Here is an 18794-nt window from a genome sequence, read left to right as displayed (position 1 = left end):
CCTAAGATTGAGTACTTAGGGTGCGGGAACTTTCAGTGCTAAAGCAGGACTAGTCCTGGGTGAACAGGGACAGTTGGTCACCCTGGGCTGTGTCATTTGGAAAGCGTATGTTTAACCTTACAAGAAGTTGCTGAAAATAGCCAGATGTGGAACCAACCTAGAAGCCCTTCAATTGATGAATGGATAAAGAAACTGTGGTATATATATATAAATAAAATTTTGGCATTTGCAGGCAGATGGATGAAATTGGAGAATATCATGCTAAGTGAGATAAGCCAATCTCAAAAAACCAAAGGATGAATGATCTCGCTGATAAGTGGATGATGACACATAGTGGGGGGTAGGAGGGGGGCAAGAATGGAGGAAGGAGGGACTGTATAGAGGGAAAAGAGGGGTGGGAGGGGTGGGGGGAAGGAAAAAATAATAGAATAAATCAAACGCTATTACCCTATGTAAATGTGTGATTACAGAAATGGTATGCCTCTACTTCATGTACAAACAGAGAAACAACATGTATCCCATTTGTTTACAATAAAAATAAATTTTTAAAAATTAAAAAAAATGAAGTTGCTGAATTCTTTTTTTGCTATTCTATTGGATTTGTTGTGACAACTTATTGTGGTTTAATTTATTTTTTTCTAATGACTAAGAGTCTCAAACATATTTTCATATGTTTGTTATCCAAATGTCTTCTTTGGCCTGGTACAGTGTGCATGCCTATAATCCCAGCCGTTCTGGAGGCTGAAGCAGGAGGATCACAAAGTCAGTGTCAGCAACTTAATAAAGCCCTAAGGAACTTAGTGAGACCCTGTCTCAAAATAAAAAACAGGCTGGGGATGTGGCTCAGCGGTAAAGAGCTCCTGGGTTCAATACTTGTTTCCAAAAGCAACAAATAAACATCCCCCAAATATCTTCTTTGGTGATGGGGCTCTTCAAATCGGTTGCACCTTTTTAAGTGGATTTTTTGTCTTTTTTCTTTTTTCAGTTACAAGAGTCTATACAGTTTGAACATAAATAATTGATCAGATATATATGCTTTGCAAATATTTTCCATCAGTTTGTAGCTTGCCATGCTATTGCATTGTGAAAAAGGGGTTTTAAATGTTTTTCAGGTAAAATGTATATTTTAAAGTTATGCATTTTGTGTCATTGTTTTATTATAAGACTGTTCATAAGTAAGCATAAAAGTTTATTTAATGAACATGAAAAGGCTCGATATGACAAACTTAATGTATACTTCCTGTTAATTGGCTTGCATGCAGAATGATGGTGATGGTAATAATAGTAAATAGCTAGCACTTATTCCACACATACTATGTATCAGGCACTGGCTTAAGTGATACATATATGTGTGTGTGTGTGTGTGTGTGTGTGTGTGTGTACATACATATATATGCAGATAAATACACACACATACACACGTGTGTATATACTCATGTATGTAGATATGTAATTTTTAAAAGAAGGTCTGTTGTTATCCCCAATTTAAAGATGGAGAAAACTGAAGCAGAGAGAGAGAAATCACCTGCTCAGGTTAGACATCCAGTACTTGGATGTTTACTTTTAGCTCCCTATCCTCACTCCTCCTCGGCGCCTTTTGGTGAACCATGGTGACTAGGAATCACAGACATTCTTGAAATCCACAGTGAACCAGGAGCGAGGAGGAGCAGGAGTCGTGGAATTGACTTTAAAAGTGCTGCTGTGTCGGGAGGGAAGAGGGCCTTGAGAGCCTATTGGATACAATTTGGATGAATAAACATGGACTTCGTATTTGCTCCATTTAGAGGAAGGGGGATGGCATTAAAATAATACATCACATATTGATGATGTCACACACTTATAGTGTCATATAAAAAATCAGGTCATTAAAGGAAATTTAAAAGTAAAAAAGGAAATGCCAAGGAAATTTAAAAATAAAAAATAGGTTTACGATTAGAGAAAGAGGCAGAATATTCTAAGTGTTCTTCCTTTTCTCGGAATCTCAGAGTTAAGGGACGGGTCCAGTGGGCAGGGTTATTTAAGGGAGGGAAGGAGTAAGTGCGCTCTGGTTTCACCCCTGATGAGGCATGTGACTGTGAGTGAATTACTTTTCTGAGTTACTGTAAGAATTAAATCACTTAGTACTTTTAAAGCACTTGGCCTGGTGCCTGGCACATAGTAAGTGCTGAATAAACATTCACTATTTTTAATATAATATAAATGCATAGTAAAAAATGAGCTGACTTTATACAGGAAGTGTGAAAAATGGTGGGACTTTGAGAGTCAACAGGCCATTACCAGGTGAGTTCCTGAAAGCAACTGGCTGAACAGCTTACTGAATTATTCAGTACTTTCTGTTAAGTTTTGGGAACTGGTCTTTGCCCCACCTCTGTCTCTGACAATGAAAACAGCTATGGCCTTTTATGAATTGCCCTCTAGGGATTTGACTTTAATTTAATTGAGTTTTCTGCTGATCAATGCATTGGCAAATTGGCCTGCTCACCCTGGAATAGAGTCTTGGCCCTGACCCTTGCTAACCGTATGTGACCTTGGGCAAGCTGCTTAACCTCCATGAGCCTTATGAGGATTTGGGATGAATACTAGTGAATTGATTGAGTTAATAGATGTGAAGCATTTAGAATAGTGCCTGGCACAAGGACTCAGTCTAGTTCAGAGTCCAAGCCCTTAATCACTGTGTCCCTTAATCACTGTGCTCCCTCTTGATAAATGTGTGTGGGAGGCAGGGAGGCTGGGAGGCCTATTGGCTATGTGATGCTACATTTTGTCAGCTACATGTGCATTTCTTGGGAAATTTATGTATATTAATTGTGCCATCTGCTATTAATCTACTGAAGGAATATTGTTAATTAGAATTGTCAATTTTTTTCCTAAGATATAGAATGTGCCTATGACAGGCTGGTAACAAACTTAATTGATAAAAAAAACCCTTCAGGATAGTTTTTTTTCCCCCTTTCATCTTATGGTGCCCTAAGTGACCAAAAATTCCCACTGTGCATGCTCTGCCCAGAGTATTCAAGAAGACCCTGTTCAAATGGCATTTTGAACGAAAGTGGTGTGTTTGGGACCTGAAAAGGCAGGGTGGTGGGTGTGTAGCACCCAGAGTTCAGAAACACCCAGAAATCTCACCCACCCCTCTCGTTGTGTGTCACACACAGCCTTGCCCTTCTTCTTCCTCTTGAAAATGGAATCGATGCTGGTGGGCTGCCTGCTGCTGCTCTTGGGACAGAGCTTCTTCCTCTCCTCTGCAGCCAGAGAGCGCCCACATACCAGGTCCTTCTCCAGAGGCAGACATGCGCGGACCCACCCCCAGACGGCCCTCTTGGGTGAGTGACAGAACCACAGGTTGAGGGAGGGCCCTGGACCAGGGATGGGGTCCTGGAGTTTCTCTATCCCTGGGTCCTCTCTTGCTTATGTTGGGGGAAGGGGGATCTTAGCAGTGTTGAATGCATCCAGAGTTTTCAAAATATAATTGAACCTCTTTAAAGTCTTCAGTTTAATCTGAGGCTCATGACTTTTCTCTACACGCAGGGCAAGATTTTTCATCTGAATAGGTCCTTGTTGGACTTATTTTTGTGGTGCTGGGGATTGAACCCAGAGCCTTGTGCTTGCAAGGCAAGCACTCTACCAACCGAGCTATATCCCCAGTCCATGAGAAATTTTTTTATTAAACTTGCCCAGATAAGTCTATGAATGATGCTTCCATTCATAGTAGAACAGGGAAAAGAGACACAGAGGAGAACATCACATTTAGAATGTGAACGTTTTCTTCAAGAAAAAGGAAATGTCCTGAAATGCACAGAACATAAATTGGCTGGTCTCAACATGGGTGCCAGGATGCCCAGGATATGGAGGTAATAGGCAGGTTGGCCAATGGAAAAGAACTGATTGTGGTTTAGACCAGGGCCCAAGTCCTGCCTTTGTTACTTACCAGGTATGCATACTTGGGCCATAGGCTCAGTTTTCTCATCTACAAAATGGGAACTTGAATGCCAACTTTGGAACACTTTTGTGAAGAGTGAATTAGGGAATATACATAAATTGTAAGCATGCAGCAAGTGATACCTTTATCACAACTTTCAGTCTGTGAAGATCTTTGAAGCTGTACTTTACATGTATAACTTCTTGGCCAGTCATTAGAGTCAGACCCCTGTGAAGTACACCTAGGGAACTACCCAGCAACCTGGTAGCCTCAGCATCCAAAATTACAATCGGGGACTAAAGGGATCAAAGGGCCTTGTCTTGAGAGGTCAGAATCTTTACTGACACTGACTGAATAATGACCCCAGTGATACTAGGTCCACCATGTCTCCCATCTGCTGAGTGTCCTTCTTCCAAAGTGATGTAAACATAACACTTCTGCACATGTAAAAAGGACTAGGGGATGTTTATCACATTGATTAAAGGGTCTTTTTTTTTTTTTTTTTTGCGGTGCTGGGGATTGAACCCAGGGCCTCGTGCTTGCAAGGCAGGCACTCTACCGACTGAACTATCTCCCCAGCCCTAAAGGGTCTTTTAAACGCAAATTTCAAGACAGGTATACCAGCACAGGATTGTAATCCCAGTGATTTGGGAGGCTGAGACAGGAGGATTGCAAGCTCAAGGCCAGCCGCAGCAATTTAAGGAGGCCCTAAGCAATTTAGCAAGACCCTGTCTCAAAATTAAAATTAAAAAGGCCAGGAATGTGACTTAGTGGTAAGGCGGCCTGGGCTCAATCCCCAGTACCAAAAAAAAAAAAAAGAAAAAAAAAAGAAAGACAAGAAAAGCAAATTTCAAGACAGTAAGTATATATAGATATATATATAGAAAACTGAAAATGTCGATGGATTCCTAACTCCTCAGCAGTGATTGCACAGTTGCATTTCTTATGGGGCTGCTCTCTGGATCTCTCTTTCCCTCTCTTTTTGTCACACACACACACACACACACACACACACACACACGCACGTCATTCTCTAACGTGGTAACCCCTCGGCTTCTGAGATAGGAGGTGGAAACCTGTTTTACCAAAGGCATCAGTCGCCACACCAGCACTGCCTCCTTTTCCTCGCTTTCCTGGGGAACGTGTCAGGGACAGCCAGGGGGATTTCACAGGTTATGTGCTTGCATGTGGCTCTGAAAGTCTAGCAGAGTAGAAATGGCAGAATTGTTTCTTAGGTTAAATTTTTATCTGACTTTTTGGTTTTTAAGTATGTTTCTATTTATGCCTCATTTCAAATCAGAATCTTAGTAACAACTTGGACCAATTAAAAACAAACAAAGAAGCGTGTTTCTGTCCACCCTCCTGTGAATGGTCAGCCGCTCACCCAGCAGCCTGTGCAGTCTGTCCACGTGGGCTTCTTTTACCTCGTTCATTCATCTGGAATTTCTACTTTTTGCCAGACATGGGGGTGGTGTGGGGTGGAAGCTTTAAGATGAACAGCCGCCACTAGGAAGTACACAGTGTAGTGGAGGAGACAGGCATGTAGAAAGATCATTAATTTGGTGGAATCAGTGTGCAGGAGTAGAGACATATCCAAGTACAGCTCCACTCTGCCTGCTAAGGCTGCTCAGTTTAAGGCGGTGACTCTGTCTTTTCGGTGTCAGGATCCTTCCTTATTCACTTGAAAATTATTGAGGATCCCAAAGAGCTTTTTTTTTTTTTTTTTTTGCGCTCTTGGAGATTGAACCTAGGGATGCTTAACCCCTGAGCCACATCCCCAGCCCTTTTTATATTTTTTTTTGAGACAGGATCTCACTGAGTTACTTAGGGTCTCACTAAATTGCTGAGCCTGGCCTGAAACTTGTGATTCTCCTGCCTCAGCCTCCTGAGTCACCCAAAGAGCTTCATGGGAGTTTATATCTATCAAGATTTACTAGATCAGGCCAGGTGGCTAGGGAGGCTGAGGTGGGAGGATCTGGAGTTCAAGGCCAGCCTCAGCAAAAGCAAGATGCTAAGCAACTCAGTGAGACCCTGTCTCTAAATAAAATACAAAATAGGGCTGGGGATGTGGTTCAGTGGTTAAGTGCCCCTGAGTTCAATCCCTGGTACCCACGCCCCACCCCCCCAAAAAAAGATTTACTAGATCAGAAATTAAAATGGAGAACTTTAAAAATACTCATTAAAGAATAACAATAATAAACTGTGGTATGCTAACATGAATTATTTGTATTAAAACTATATTTTCTCAGTAATAAAGAAATTAGTGAGAAGAGTGGCTCTGTCTTATAGTTTTGTCACTCTATATCATGTCTGGTTTAATAAAAGACCCCTGGTTTCTTATTTCTCACCCATTCAATCTGACTAAAGAACAAATATGTGACTTCACACAGATACGCAGTTGGAAAAAGGAGGAGCATTTTTAGTAGCCTTGTCATTTACTCATGGATATTCTTTCTTGATACTATGCTAAACTTGACAAGTGATATCTTAGAATTGATTACAATGTGGAATCTAAAACTTTTTATCTCTGTGTATTCATGAATAGAGTAGAAAAGCAAAATTAGTTCTATTGTGAAAGTCTGATGACCTTGTAGATCCTCTGAAAGGGTTTTAGGGACACCTAGAGGCCCTTAAACTATACTTTGAAAATGGCTGGCTTAAGGGAATGGGTCCTCTCTCCCCGACCCCCTTTGTAAACAAAAGTCTTCTTAAAAAAAAATTGGTACATTTTCATTATACTTAATAATGGAATTCATTATGGCATTTTTGTTATGCCATAACATAATTTGACCAATCTTATTCCTCCTGAGGGTCATGGCCATGTGGAGCCTGCAGGGATGAGCAGGCAGCAGAAGGATGAGGATGGAACTAGATATGGCCCTGGGAATAGTGGGTCATCTGTAGGATGGGGGTCTGAGCTAGAGATAAGCCTGGAAGAGTCAGGAACTGGTCATTTAGGGCATCTGAGGCTCCAACAAAGACCTCAAATCTCATTTTGCAAGGGTGGGAGCCCTGGGGGTTACTTAGAGCCAACGTGATGGTGATCACTTAGACTCTGCTCCCCTGGTACCCTTGGGACAGAATCAACCTTTCTGGGCCTTGGCAAAGCCAGGCTCTAACTAGTCCATCTAACTAGAAAATGCTACTGGAGCTATGCTCTCAGGCCAACAGGAGAATGAAGGAGCACATTCTCCAGCCCGAAGTCCCTTCCAGGTGAAGGCACTGGCAGGTGGAGTTGGATCGGCAGGCTGTGCTGTTCCCAGAACCCTTGGGATTCTTCCCCGCTTGCCCCATCTTTGGCAGCGGTACACATGTCCCCTTCCAAGACCCTCCCTGAACCCTTCCAGGGGATGCCAACTACAAGACGTGTGGCCCCACCAGTAATTACTGCCTGTGTTATTTGTGTGCATTTTATTCTCCTTGTTACATCACTGTCATTTGGGGGTGGACCTGTTACCAGGGCAACCACTGGGACATATCAGCCTTTTTGGAAAACAATCCTTCCTCAAACACCCACTGTATTCTTAACTCCCATCATTCCTAAGACTGAGAGTACACAGACCACTCTGGCCTTCTGCCAGCTTGCTCTCCTGGTTGTCTCTTATCAGGTCTTATTGATATGCATGTTCTTTTCTAAATTTACCTCCTAGCTTTTTTTTTTTTTTTTCTATGAACTTTGAGACCTTTCCCCTTCCCTAGAATAGGATCAGTACCACCCAGTCAGAATTCATGTTTTGTGTTGTATGAGAGCATACTTTTTTTGTAGCAATATGGCAGTAGATTCAAGAAATGGGTGGCAAAGATTTAAAAGGAATCTGGCCCTATAACCTTGTTAGGAGCTGGTGAGAGCTGAGGCCCCAACACACACACACACACACACACACACACACACACACACAGCAGGGAAAAATTCCAGAGGTATTCAGGGAGAGGCAACAAAATTTAGTGAAACTTTTTCATAATTGTTAATTCATTACTTCTTTAAGATGAGACTAATGAAGAAAATCTAAGAATTTACCATATACAGCCCCCAGTTCTGCTCTTTGGAAATTATAGTACATTATGAAACACTTGTTTCCATTTGTGCATATATCTGTAATTAAACCTGACACCAAAATATTAGTAAAATTGTGATACATTGCCTTTGAGGCTTTGAGGTGCCTTTTGAAATCTCCTGAATTAGCAACATAATGGGAGGAGTTGGCTGGCTGGAGAATTTCAACCTCCTGCTTGGGTGCCCGTGCAGGTTTTCACCCGGCTTGGGCATTATTAACATTTTCAAGCACTGGCTGCTGGTAGGATTTCCAGATTTCCCGCATCCTGAAACAATACCCCTAATTGAGATTTGTTGGCACCCTCAGTGATGGCAGAAAACAGAGGCTAGAAGCCCTCAGAATCTCTGACTCTGCCATCAGCCTTACATCCCCTGAAGCCACTTTTTCATGATTAGAAATTTTTCCTCCTTCCCTGAGCTTTCTGGGACATTTTTTATCCTCTTCCTACCACCAAGAGTATCCTACCTCAACCAAGACCCATCCCTGGCCAGGGTCAAGTCAAAGGCTGCCTTATGCCTCCCAACCAGGCCAGACTGTCCTTCAGCAGTCCCTATATGCTGCAGGTCCTTTGTCCCAATGTCCACCCTCTCTACCTTCCACTGCAAGGGTAATAGTGGTACCTCCCTCAGAGGGATTTGTATTCTCGTTATTTTTGTACTTGCTTTATTTTAACCACTAGTCTGTAAATCCCTTGAAGATGGGACTATTTTTTATTTTCCATAACACCAATGGAGGGCAACCCTCATATGGAGAGCCCTTGCTGTGAGTAGGGATGTTATCTCATTTTAATCTGCAGGGGAAATATTGCAAGGTGATTATCATTAGATCCTGTACTCAAACTGGGAAGCTGAGGCTCAGAGAGGGGAAGCAATTTGTCAAATTCATGAAGGATTCTGTGAAGCTAGGCAGAAGATGTGTCCAGCCTTTTATGGAAAGGATGCGTGGCTTGGGAGTGAAGAAAAAGGCACCTCATACTCTTGAGTGTACTGTTTTCAACTCCCTCTTGACCAGGAGTTTTTGTGCAGTCCATGAAATGACTGTCAGTATTTGGAGTTTGTTTTAATCAGTTTTTCTTCACTGCTGTGACTAAGTGATCTGACTAGCTTAATTGTAGAAGAGAAAAGGTTTATTTGAGGGCTCACGGTTTCAGAGGTCTTAGTCCACAGAAGACCAACTCCATTCCTCGGGGCTCAAGGTGAGGCAGAACATCATGGCAGAAGAGCGTGACAGAGGGAAGCAGCTTATATGGTGATCAGGAGTCAGAGACTCTACTCTCCAGATACTCTCATAACCACGCCCCCCCAATGAACCCTTCTGCTTGCCACGACCTCCCTGCCTCCAGTTACCACTCAGTTAATTCCATCAGGTATTAATTCACTGATTTGGTCAAGGGGTTATGGTTTGGATGTGAGGTGTCCCCCAAAAGCTGACATGTGAGACAATGCAAGAAGGTTTGTAGGAGAAATGATCTGATTATAACCTGACCTAATCAGTGCATTAATCCCTGATGGGATTAACTGAGTGGTGACTGGAGGCAGGTGGGATGTGGCTGGAGGAAGTGGTTCATGGTGGGGCATGACTTTGGGGTACATATTTTTGTATCTGGAGAATGGCGTCTCTCTGCTTCCTGATTATCATGTGAGCTGCTCCCTTCCACTACACTCTTCTGCCACACTCTTCCACCATGATGTTCAGCTTCACTTGAGCCCTGAGGAATGGAGCTGGCCTTCTGTGGACTAAGGCCTCTGAAACCGTGAGCCCTCAAATAAACTTTTCCTCCTCTACAGTTGTTCTGGTGGGGGTCTTTAAGTCACAGCAGCCAAAAAGCTGACTAAAACAGGTGCTGCTGTTGCCAGTCACACCTGGGTTCTGCTGACCTCCAGCCCTGACTCTGGTCCTACCCACGTAGCTTAGTGTGTATTGAATATTTGAGTGGAAGCTACATACAGACGGTTGATTTTTGTCCTCATTTGGGTGATTCTAATTTTTTTTCTTTTGGTGTGAGGCATTGAACCCAGAGAGCATTTACTGCTGAGCCATATCCCCAGTCTTTTTTTTTTTTTTTTTTTTTTCACTTTTGTTTTGAGACAGGGTCTTGCTAAGTTGCTTAGGGACTCCCTAAGTTGCTGAGGCTAGACCTGAGCTTGAGATCCTCCTGCCTCAGCCTCCTGAGTGGCTGGGATTACGGCTGTGTGCCACTGTATCCAAATTGATTCTCATTTTGATTTGACTTCTCAGCAAGAGACAGGCAAATGGTTTTCTTCTCCAGGACTCAATTTTTATATTTTTTGGAAGGCAGAGGTTGAAGTCAGAGATCCCTCAGGTCTCATCTAGGTAATCCTGTGGTGATATCACTAATTCCCCTGCCTTCCTCACACTCCTGTGTGGGACACCTAAGGCAATCCTCAGCTTGCTTTCATTCTCTCCAGATGGGACAGCCAAGGCAGTGCCATATTCTGGAGAACAAGGAAGGAGAAATATTGGGACAGAAGTGGTGGCATAGTAGGACCAGGCAGTGGAACTGTGATTCTCAAACTCACTGTTCATCAGAACTGGAAGACTTGTTAGAGCACAAAATTATTAGGCCTCTTGCTGAGGAGGATCTGATTGAGCAGGTCTGGGTTGGGGGCTCAACAAGCTGCAATTCTAGAGGCCTCGGCTTGAGAACCATTGCAGAAGAGAAATCTTCGGAGGTAGGATGGGAATGGGAAGGAGGAAAGGATCTTAGGAGGAGATGCTGCGGAGTGTGAGCCAGAAAGACAATTCGAGATGAATAACATCTGCAGGGAAAGCTGCAGCTGGGGAATGAACTAGCTGCAGGCTGGGCCCACCCTTCTGAAACTTAGAAAATGAACTACTAGCATTTTCCTACCCAGGGAGAGTTGGCAAAAGGTGAACCCCAAGCCTGGATAGGGAGCCAACCTCTTACAGCACAGCCGGTCACAAGGGACATCTTCAGAATCAAGTGGTTGGCGTGTGTCTTTATTGTCAGAACTGATTATAAAAATGAAGGTTGATGCATAGAGTCTATGGAATTGCTTTAAATATGGCAAAGACTTTTGGAGTAAAATCCCCTCTTTCTTTCATGCCCACCCACTGTGCATCATCTGCAGCAGCAGAATCACAGCAGGAGATGGGAACCTGGGGACCCAAGGCGGGACGATCGTGGCTGCATCTCAGCAGACCTTCTGTTCCCCATCAAATGCATTTTTTGTGCCTCTGCTCTGTTTAATGTATAAACCGACCTGTTATCATTCATTTTTATAAACTCTACGAATTCCTCATTCCTATCTTGTGATTAATGCTGGGAGAATCCAAAAAAGCACAAAGTTAAAAGCTTTCCTAACCAGTGGATAAATAACTTGATTTTTTTTCCTACAGATGCTCTTTCTTATCCCATTTCTCTTTCGATTAAACTTTCTTCATCCCCTTCCTTTTCTATAACCTTCATCTCTTCCTCTTAAATTTCTCTCTCCTTTCCTCCTTTCCTTACTTCCAAGATGCTCTAGCTTCATCTTGCCCAAGTGTGTTGTACCTGCAGTGTCTATGTGTCTGTGTGTCATGGGTGACAAAACCACTTTTCATTTCTATCCGGTGGCTGGTGGCTGTAGGGACAAGGCATACAACCTTGCCCCTCAGGAGCCAACCATGTCCCTAGTGTCCTTAACTGATAATAATAATGGTAATGATGGCTGCCTTTTTTTTTTTTTTAAATCTACTACCTGCCTAGCACTGTGCTGTACTGGTCACACTTCACTCTGTAGGGTACTTTGTCTCCATTTTGCAGATGGAGGAATTGAGGCTCAGAGAAGTTAAAAGCCTCATTCAAGGTCATGCAAGTCACTGAGTAGCCAGAGGTAGAATTCTAGAAGCCAGCTTGCTGCTTCCCCTGCTCAAACTCTTTTCTACACCCCTGCCCCCCTGTTTCATACACCTGAATTGGACTGGTCTTTCAGGTCTCAGTGGAAGCATTTCTAATGTTTTAGGTTGGGATTCAGTACCCTCTGTGCATTCCCCCAGCATGCCTTATGTCTCTGTCACTGCATTAGCTTGTGCAGTGATTGCCTGCTTAATTGCCTCTGCAGCTGATCATTGTATTGGCAGAGCTTAGCAATGAGCCTGGTACACAACAGACATTTGATAAATACCGATAGATGCAGTAAACGAACTAACAGATGAGCAGAGAGGAACATATCTAGAGAGAAGCTGCCAGGCTGGTGAAAGTTTCCAAAGTCAGGGCATGTGGAAAATAATCGAAAGAACTAAGGATGTTTAGCTTGAAAAACAGAAGACATAGGAACTCTCTGAAGGCTGTGCAATGAAAGAATTTAGAATTGTTATTAAGACCTTTAGGAGGAAGGACAGGAAAAATACCTGTTTTTTCAAGGAAAACAATTATGTTTCTATTCATATAGCCACTGAATCATTCCACAAAGGAAATGGATCCCTCTTCATGCAGTAGAGATATTGAACACCTCTAATCTATAAACCTCATTTTCTAGAATTTTGTGGAAGTATCTAAGTATCTACAGAATTATGGAAGGAATTGGGAGATAAGAACTTTCCTCCCTGCTGAAAAAAAAAAGCTACATTTTTGCATTCCAAGAAAAATTTGCATTGGGAGTTTTTGAGTGAATGTTTTTTGTTTGTTTGTTTTTAATTTTTTTTTTTGTAGTTGTAGACGGACAAAATGCCTTTATTTTATTCGTTTATTTTTAATGTGGTGCTAAGGATCAAACCCAGTGCCCCACACATGCTAGGCAAGTGCACACACTGCCACTGAGCTACAGCCCCAGCCCTTGAGTGAATGTTTTTTAATCATGAGAGAAACTTAGACGGTTGACAATATATGTAGCCATGCATTATACAGCAATAGGGATACATTCTAAAAGATGTGTCAGAAGATGATTTCATCATGTTACAAACATCAGAGTGTGAGTACACAAACCTAGCTGGCACAGCTACCTCACACCTAAGCTGTGTGAAATAACCACTGTTGTATATGTGGTCCTTTGGTGACCAAAACATCATCTTGGTGCATGATCGTAATTGGTTATGCATGTTGCACTCTGGCGATGTTACACTTCTGAATATGTTAATTGGATGAGTGGATGATTACAGGTAAACTGCATTAGGCTTTTTGGTTAATTCATGGAGAACTTGCCATTCATGAAAATCATGACATTTATTTTCCTCAGCTTAGCAGCTCTCATGTAACTGCTTTTTAATTTATTTTTTCCATATTTTTTGTTGGTGCATTATAGTTGTACATAATGATGGAATTTGTTGTCACGTTTTCATACATGCCACAATATAACAATATAATTTGGTCAAAATCCCTCCCCAGGACTTTGTAGCTGCTTTTTTCTTAACATAAGTGGAAAGTTTTCAATTTACTCGTTTGTTTATTTTCTAGTATTTAGGATGAAACCAGGGCCTCACACATGCTATTAAATTTATTTGTATCAAATTTTATCTTCTTTGGGGGTTGAAATGGAGCAAATTATATTCCATCCATATATGAATATGTCAACATGAATTCCACTGTTATGCAAAAATATAATGCAGTAATAAAAACATTAAAAATACTTATCTTCTTCATTTAGGTTCATTATTCTTGTGTTTTGAGATCTTTCCCCCCTTAAATTAGCAATTTAGAATCATTTGCAAATATGATAAAATGCTTTCTGAACTTTTCTCCAAGCCACCATCAAAACTATTTAAAGACTATTTCATATTCTTTCATAATGTCTATAAAAATAATCATCTTTACTTCTAAAAGTTCATGTCTAAATATTTAATGATTATTAAATGCTGAAATTGCAAGAAGAGCTAGTTCAAAAAGTTGCCTGAACAATCTATAAATATTTAATGTATTCTTGATAGAAAATATGATAGAGATTTGGGTTGTGTATTAGTTTGTTAAGGCCGCCATGACGGTGAGCCACAGACAGGGTGGCCTTTGTAACAGAAATTCATTGTCTCATAATTGTGGAGGCTAGAAGTCTGAGATCAAGCCGTTGGCAGGATGGCTTTCTTCTGAGGCCACTGTCCTTGACTTGTAGGCTGTCATCTTCTCCCTTTGTCTTCACATGATCCCTTCCCTCTGTACTTGTACCCAAACTTCCTCTAAGGACACCAGTCACACTAAATTAGGGCCCAACCTAATGACCTCATTTTAACTTAATCACCTCTTAAAGACTATCTCCAAATATGGTCACATTATAAAGTGTTGGGATTTCAGCACGGGAATTTAGTGGGGTGCAGTTCAGTCCCGAGCAAGTTGCTTTGCTTCCCCCTTTCACGTCTGTGGGACAATATGTCATCTTTTGACATGTTCTTAAATTGCCTGGTTTTCCTTTCTGATTCACTTTATATTCCCACTTCAGGGTGATATAATGGTCACTGACTGACAGAATGAGGAAGTGTATTCAAAGACTTCAACGGTGTCACATATTTGAGTAATTACAATCGCAATGGGTGGCACAGCCAGCATCCTTGGACTGCAGATGGGAAATGAGCGCAATCTAGCCAGAGTGTGGAATCAGTCCACGTGAGATTTTTCCAAAAGCCAGGAATTAGAACCACTAGCTCAGAAAAGTCCTCTTCCAATACATCCAGGGGAGGCCGATTTGTAGAGAAAGATGAAAGGAGGGCAGGGTGTGTGTATTTTGGCTGCTCCAATGATGATGGGGCTGGGGAGGGAGGAGGGAGAAGTTCTCATAAGCCCACAGCCAGTCAGTAAGTTAAAACATCAAAGAGGAAGCTGGAAGGCCAGATGTGCCAAGAGCTGAGGCATGGGAAGGGTCTATAGGAAACAAGATGACTGTATGTGGGACCTCTGGGGCTCAGAGTCAGGAGGCACCTTAGGAGAGGCACGAGGGATTATGTGCAGAGTGGGGCATTGGGTCATGAGAAGACGTGGAGGATGAGCCCAGAGGGCCTGACGGTGAGGCTGGACCATGAAGTAAGCTGCAGAGGAATCCCACCCAGCGGGCTCAGACCTGGCAAAGGCTGTGAGGAGCTGCTTTCCTCTCCAGTTCCTAATTCCCCACCCTGACACCAGGGATTGTGCCAGCCGGCTCCACCCATTTGCTGAATAAATATGTATGTGGGAACCCTCTTATTCGAAGGCTGAACTAAACCCAGTCAAAGATGAAGAACCCTCATGTCTTTGGGACTTGATGGGATTGCCCTTCACCTGTATGTACCCAAATGCTGGTGTCCCTGTGGCTGTCCCATATGATTGTCCCACCCATGAAAGCATCTCACTAAGCATCTCTCCACTGTCTTCTACCACTCAAACTTGGATTTATCTCCAAAATGAGGAGAAATAGGAAATCCTTTGATTTTACATTAACCAGTAGGGCTTAGTTCTGATACACTCTTTGTTTCATGATATCCTGAGTACCTATTGTGTGCAAGGCATTGTTCTGGGTGCCAAGGGTCCTGCAGGGTCATTCCAGGGCAACCTGTGGCTCTCTACCTGTCAGTGCTAGGGTTTGCTATAAATTTTAGTCACAGGCACCGTGGGTTGAGAAATAATCTTTTGGGGAAAATTTTGCCTAGTATCAGTTACAGGAGTCCTTAAAGAGCTGGTGAACTCAGAAAACCATCTGGGATTGATGGCTTCTGTAAGGGTGAATGTTTGACTCCTAATTTCATTTTTTTAAAAACCATCAGTCTATTTGACTTTTCTATTTCTTTTTGAGTCTATTTTGGTAATTGGTGTTTTCCTTAAAAATTGTCTCATTTATCTGCATTTTCAAATCTGTTGGCGTAAATTGCAGTCCATAACATAGCCATATTTTTTACTTTTTTTTTCTGTTACTGGGGATTGAACAGCCCAGGAGTGCTCTACAACTGAGCTACATCCCCAACTCTTTTTATTTTTTACTATGAGAGAGGCTCTTGCTAAGTTGCTTAGGGCCTTGCTAAGTTGCTGAGGCTGTACTTGAACTTGCAAACTTCCTGCCTCAGCTTCCCAAGTTGCTGGGGTTAGTGGTGTGTGCCAGTGCGCCCAGCTAAGCTATATTTTAATAGGTGATGTGGTATTTTTTTTAACAAAAAGTGCCCAATGTTTTTTCCCCATAGATCACAGAACTCTTAGCAAAAATTCTGAAGAAACATCAAGTCCTGGAGGATAGATGTGTGTGTTGGGGGAAGAGAAGTCTCTATGGACTATTGGGTTTCCCAGATAATTCCTGGCATTTATTAAAGACTACAGTTTTCAAAGCACCTGTTGGCTATCTTATCTTTCTCATACTCACAAAGTCCTTGAGAAGTAGATTTTATAATGATCTGTATTTTATAGATAAGAAAAATCTGATCAGAGGTGATTATTTACCCATGACATATAAATGAAACCATAAGTCACTCCTAGATCTCATCATTTTAATGAGAACAAAGTTCAGAGATCATTCAGTTGAGAGATTCTTTATTTAATATTTTTAGTTGTAGTTGGACACAATACCTTTATTTTAATTTATTTATTTTTATGTGGTGCTGAGGAGTGAACCTGGTGCCTCACACATGATAGGCAATTGCTCTGCCACTGAGCCACAACCCCAGCCTGAGTTGAGAAATTCTTAACCCAAGACCCAGAGAGCCCTTGGTAGACTTTAGTAGGTCCATAATTTAGATGGGAAAAATTACATAATTTTCACTAACCTCTAAATGCATTTTAGTACTCCTTCTGTTAAATTGTAAGCAACAAACTTCAGAGGTATTAGCAGTACTTAGTCACCAGTAAAGATTGCACGTGTTGGCTGGGGCTATAGCTCAATGGTAGAGCCCTTGCCTAGCATGTGTGAGGCACTGGGTTTGATTCTCAGTCACATAAAAATAAAAAATAAAGGTCCATCAATAACAAAAATTTTTTTTTTTGATTAAAAAAAAATCACATGCATTGTCATGGCACATTACAGGTATCAGAGATAATGCAGAATACTGTTTATACTCACCACTACTTCAAAATTCTACTAGTTAGCAGATTCATCTCTCTCTCTATCTCTTTTTCTTTCTTTCTTTCTTTCTTTTTTTTTTTTTTTTGTATTGGGGATTGAACCCAGAGGTGCTTTACCACTGAGCCACATCACAGGCCTTTTTATTGTTATTTTTTATTTTTCATCTTGAGACAAGTTCTCATTAAGTTGCTGAGGGCCTTGCTCAGTCCCAGGCTGGCCTTGAACTTGGTGAACCTCCTGCCTCAGCCTCCCGAGTTGCTGGTATTTTAGGTGTGGACCACCATGCCCAGCTTAGAAGACACACCTTTTGATCCTATTATGTCATTTAAAAAAGTACATATATTACTATATCCCAGATTTGCTTTTTTCAATATCTTGATTACTGTAGCTTAAATAATTGGCCTCCTTTCTAATCATTTGCATTTATTTATTTGCTCATTTATTGTGGTAAGATATGCATAACATAAAATTGATCGTTTTAACATTTATAACTGTATGTTTGACCTTGTTAAGTACGTTCAGTGTTGTATAACTAACATTACTGTCTGTTTTCCGGAATTTTTTCATCATCTGAAACTGAAACTTCATACCTAATAAACATTGACCCCCCCCATTTTCCCAACCTCTTTCCCCTGGTAACTTCTATTCTACTTTCCATCTCTATGAATTTGCTGATTCTAAATACCTCGTATAAATGGACTTGTATAACATTTGCCTTTAGTGTGTAGCTCTTTTCATGTAGTGTGATATTTTCAGGGTTCATCCATGTTGTAGCATGTACCATAATTTCACTCTTTTTATGGCTGAATAACATTCCATTGTATGTACATGTCATGTTTTGCTCACCCATTCATCTAACCTGGGGACACCTGGGTTGCTTTCAGCATCCAGCAATCATGAATAATGCCGTTATGAACAATGGGGTTCAAGTATCGTTTGGGGGCCCTGCTTTTAGGGATATATGCCAAGGTGAAGAATTACTGGGAAATGTGGCAATTCTATGTTTAACTTTTTGAGGAACTACCAAACTTTTTTAGAGTGACTGAGTGCCATTTTTCATTCTTATTAGCAATGCACACGGTTTCCAGGTTCTCCACATCCTCACCAATACTTGTTATTTTGCATTTTTAAAAAAATAGCCATCCTAGTGGGTGTTGAATATTATCTTAGGTATTCTAATGTTTTCTTCTGAGAAGGTGTCATGGGATTTGCCAGACTGCCATCGGAGTCCCTGTTACAAATAAAGGTTAGGAAGCTAGGATGAAGGAGTCAGTGCCCAGAGATGTTGTTACCTGTCCAAGGTGAAGTGAAGGTCTAGCAGCAGCCCAGGGCTTAGACCGAGTCTCCCAGGTCCCAAGGAGCCCCTTTCTCCTCCTATCACATGGTCTGTCCTCACGTGGATGATCCACCACAGCCAGTGGCAGATCTTAGGCAGGGCTGGAGCAAAGTCATCCGCCTGGCCGAGGCCAGCACCAGACCCAATGAGATGGACACTATCCCTGTTTGCAACATAAAACGCCACACACAACCACAGCAGCAGAATCTTTATTCATTCCAACAATCTTTCACTGAGTGCCTTGTGTGCAGAGCAAACTCTGTTCAGTTGCATTGCCTGCGGGACACTTAAAGACGCTCCTGGCAGCTTGATTTACAGGTTTAAAGTTCAGCAGGCAGACATGGCCCTGTGTTCATTTCATGTAAATACAGAAAGGTGTCCTGAACTGTTCTTTCTCAGTAGAGATCCTTTGGTTCCACAGGGAAGCCTCCGCTGGCTTCCTTTTTCCTGAGAGTCTCATTACCCTATTTTCTCACTGAGCTTTCAGTCAGCCCTGGCTCTTGAACTTTTCCATACCT

At 41.9% G+C, this 18794-nt stretch overlaps 1 protein-coding gene across 2 annotated transcripts in view; it reads left to right on the top strand.

The window, feature by feature from the left end:
- Matn2 (matrilin 2) overlaps positions 1–18794 on the top strand; it is a 144776-nt gene that overhangs the window by 10917 nt on the left and 115065 nt on the right. For both annotated transcript variants that reach the window (XM_047555740.1, XM_047555731.1), the window contains exon 2: positions 3156–3323. In XM_047555740.1, the coding sequence (XP_047411696.1) occupies positions 3182–3323 (142 nt within the window). In that variant the 5' untranslated portion in view covers positions 3156–3181. The remainder of the gene's footprint in view (positions 1–3155; positions 3324–18794) is intronic.

This window comes from Sciurus carolinensis, chromosome 1 (genome assembly GCF_902686445.1).
Source record: "Sciurus carolinensis chromosome 1, mSciCar1.2, whole genome shotgun sequence".
NCBI lineage: Eukaryota > Metazoa > Chordata > Mammalia > Rodentia > Sciuridae > Sciurus > Sciurus carolinensis.
Note: the sequence above shows the minus strand (reverse complement) of the source record. Positions and strands in the feature narration are given on the sequence as shown.